The sequence below is a fragment of the Colobus angolensis genome, unplaced genomic scaffold (genome assembly GCF_000951035.1).
Source record: "Colobus angolensis palliatus isolate OR3802 unplaced genomic scaffold, Cang.pa_1.0 Scaffold64, whole genome shotgun sequence".
NCBI lineage: Eukaryota > Metazoa > Chordata > Mammalia > Primates > Cercopithecidae > Colobus > Colobus angolensis.
The window spans coordinates 2,519,221-2,521,782 of NW_012120043.1; the positions used below are offsets into that span (position 1 = coordinate 2,519,221).

Below are 2,562 nucleotides of genomic sequence, written 5' to 3' on the forward strand. Positions count from 1 at the left end.
GAGGCTGAGGCAGGAGAATTGCTTGAACTCAGGAGGTGGAGGTTGCAGTGAGCCAAGATTGCGCCACTGCACTGCAGCCTGGGCAAGAGGGCAAGACTCTGTCTCAAAAAAGAGAAAAGAAATAAGCCTGGCAGCTAATGATCAGGGGCTACTGCTAGGTGGTGGGACTATTCGTGGCTGTTATTATTATTATTTTTAGAGTTTTTCTGCATTGTTTTACCGCCCCCAAACAAAAGCAAGAATGATGGAAACTCAGAGAGGGGAAGTGACTCACTCCAGGTCACACAGCCAGGCATGGGGCTGCAGCCAGGTCTCCAGACCCGCACTGTGCCCTCTGCCCCCCCGCCCTCGATGGGGCCCACCCACTGTGGGAACGCAGGAGAGTATGGCAGTGCCGGGAAGAGAGGGTCCCTGGAGGACCAACCAGTGCTCTTTCCTTCCTTTCTAGGGTGACTCTGGGGGCCCCCTGGCCTGCGAGGAGGCCCCCGGCGTGTTTTATCTGGCAGGGATCGTGAGCTGGGGTATTGGCTGCGCTCAGGTTAAGAAGCCGGGCGTCTACACGCGCATCACCAGGCTAAAGGGCTGGATCCTGGAGATCATGTCCTCCCAGCCCCTTCCCATGTCTCCCCCCTCGACCACAAGGACGCTGGCCACCACCAGCCATCCCCACAGGATGACAGCTGGCCTCACAGTCCCGGGGGCCACACCCAGCAGACCCACCCCTGGGACCGCCAGCAGGGTCACGGGCCAACCTGCCAACTCAGCCTTATCTGCCATGAGCACCACTGCTAGGGGACAGATGCCATTTCCAGATGCCCTGGAAGCCACCACGCACTCCCAGCTACCAGGTACCGGGAGAGGCGGAGGGACCCCTGGGAGTGGAGGGTTAATCAGCTCGGGCTGCCAAACAAGACATAACATCCTCTCTGGCCTGGCGCAGTAGCTCACGCCTATAATCCCAACACTTTGGGAGGCCAAGGTGGGTGGATCGCCTGAGGTCAGGAGTTCCAGATCAGCCTGGCCAACGTAGTGAAACCCCCCCCCTCCCAAAAAAAAAAAAAAAAAAAATTAGGTGGGTGTGGTGGCAGGTGCCTGTAATCCCAGCTTACTCGGGAGGCTGAGGCAGGAGAATCGCTTGAACTCAGGAGGCAGAGGTTGCAATGAGCCGAGATGGTGCCATTGCACGCCAGCCTGGGTGACAGAGCGAGACTCCCATCTCAATAATAATAATAAAACAGCCAGGCGCGATGGCTCAAGCCTGTAATCCCAGCACTTTGGGAGGCCGAGACGGGTGGATTATGAGGTCAGGAGATCGAGACCATCCTGGCTAACACGGTGAAACCCTGTCTCTACTAAAAATACAAAAAACTAGCCGGGCGAGATGGCGGGCGCCTATAGTCCCAGCTACTCCGGAGGCTGAGGCAGGAGAATGGCGTAAACCCAGGAGGCGGAGCTTGCGGTGAGCCGAGATCGCACCACTGCACTCCAGCCTGGGCGACAGAGCGAGACTCCGTCTCAAAAAAAAAAATCAGGTGTGATGGAGCATGCCTGTGGTTCCAGCTACTGGGGAGGCTGAGACAGGAGAATTATTTGAGCTCACGAAGCAGAGGCTGCCGTGAGCCGAGATCACGCCATTATACTCCAGCCTGGGTGACACAGCCCGTCTCTAAAAAAATTAAAATGAAAGCAGGGGTTTTGATGGTTCACAGCGGCGCCAAGTCCTTGGGTGAGTGTTTCTTGTGAACCTGGCAGCTGCCCTCATGTGGGTCTGTCCCCGCAGCCTGGGGGCTGTCACTTTCTCAGTCTCAGCTGATTTTTCCTTTTTCAATAGCTATGGCCTTCCCAGGGCCCACAGAGGTGGAGAAGCCCCGCCTTGAAATACAGGCGGGTTCTGTGTGGAGGCAGCTGGCCTTCCCAAGGACAGGGGCTGCGGCTGCTGTCAGATTCTCCAAGGCCACCTGGTCTTGGGTCAGGGCCAGATGGTGCCCCAGCTGGTGGGGAACTGGCACTTCCCCTTGCCGACCTTGGTATCTGCTGCGGGTGGCACAGGGGGAAGGGGGCACCCAGGGAAGCCAGCTGGGTGGTGACAGAGGGCGGGGAGGGGGGCTCGCCCCTGAGGAGGGAAATGGCCCTCTGGAGACAGCAGGTGGGTACCGGTCCCCTCCGTGGGTGGTGACGGGGTCCCTGAAGCCCCGGGCAACCACCCCATGTATTCTTTCCACAGCTGTGTTCTGAGGAAGGTCTTTGCACTTGGCACCGTCTGGGGAGGGCTCGCAGGCCATCAGGGATCCAGGCAGAGTGCCAAGGCAGGGCTGGGGCCTCTGGGTCAGGACCCTGGTGTGTGCAAAGGCCTTGGGGTGGGAGGGAACTCCTGGAGGACGGAGATGTGGGAGGCTGCCATGAGAGGCGCTTTTGGCCTGGCCCCCGGCAGGGGAGAAGGTATGGCCCCCGGCAGGGGAGAAGGTACGGTCCCAAAGCTGAAGTTACAGGAAACAAATGCATTTCCAGCGTTATTTGAGAAAAGCCCAAAGACCAAGCAGCAGGCCCCGCGTCCTTTCCTGC

General features: G+C 58.7%; 1 protein-coding gene across 1 annotated transcript in view; it reads left to right on the forward strand.

Moving 5' to 3' along the window:
• TMPRSS9 (transmembrane protease, serine 9) overlaps window positions 1–2,562 on the forward strand; it is a 49,152-nt gene that overhangs the window by 40,495 nt on the left and 6,095 nt on the right. Inside the window, exon 10 of the mRNA XM_011964118.1 lies at window positions 449–739. Within this exon, the coding sequence (XP_011819508.1) occupies window positions 449–739 (291 nt within the window). The remainder of the gene's footprint in view (window positions 1–448; window positions 740–2,562) is intronic.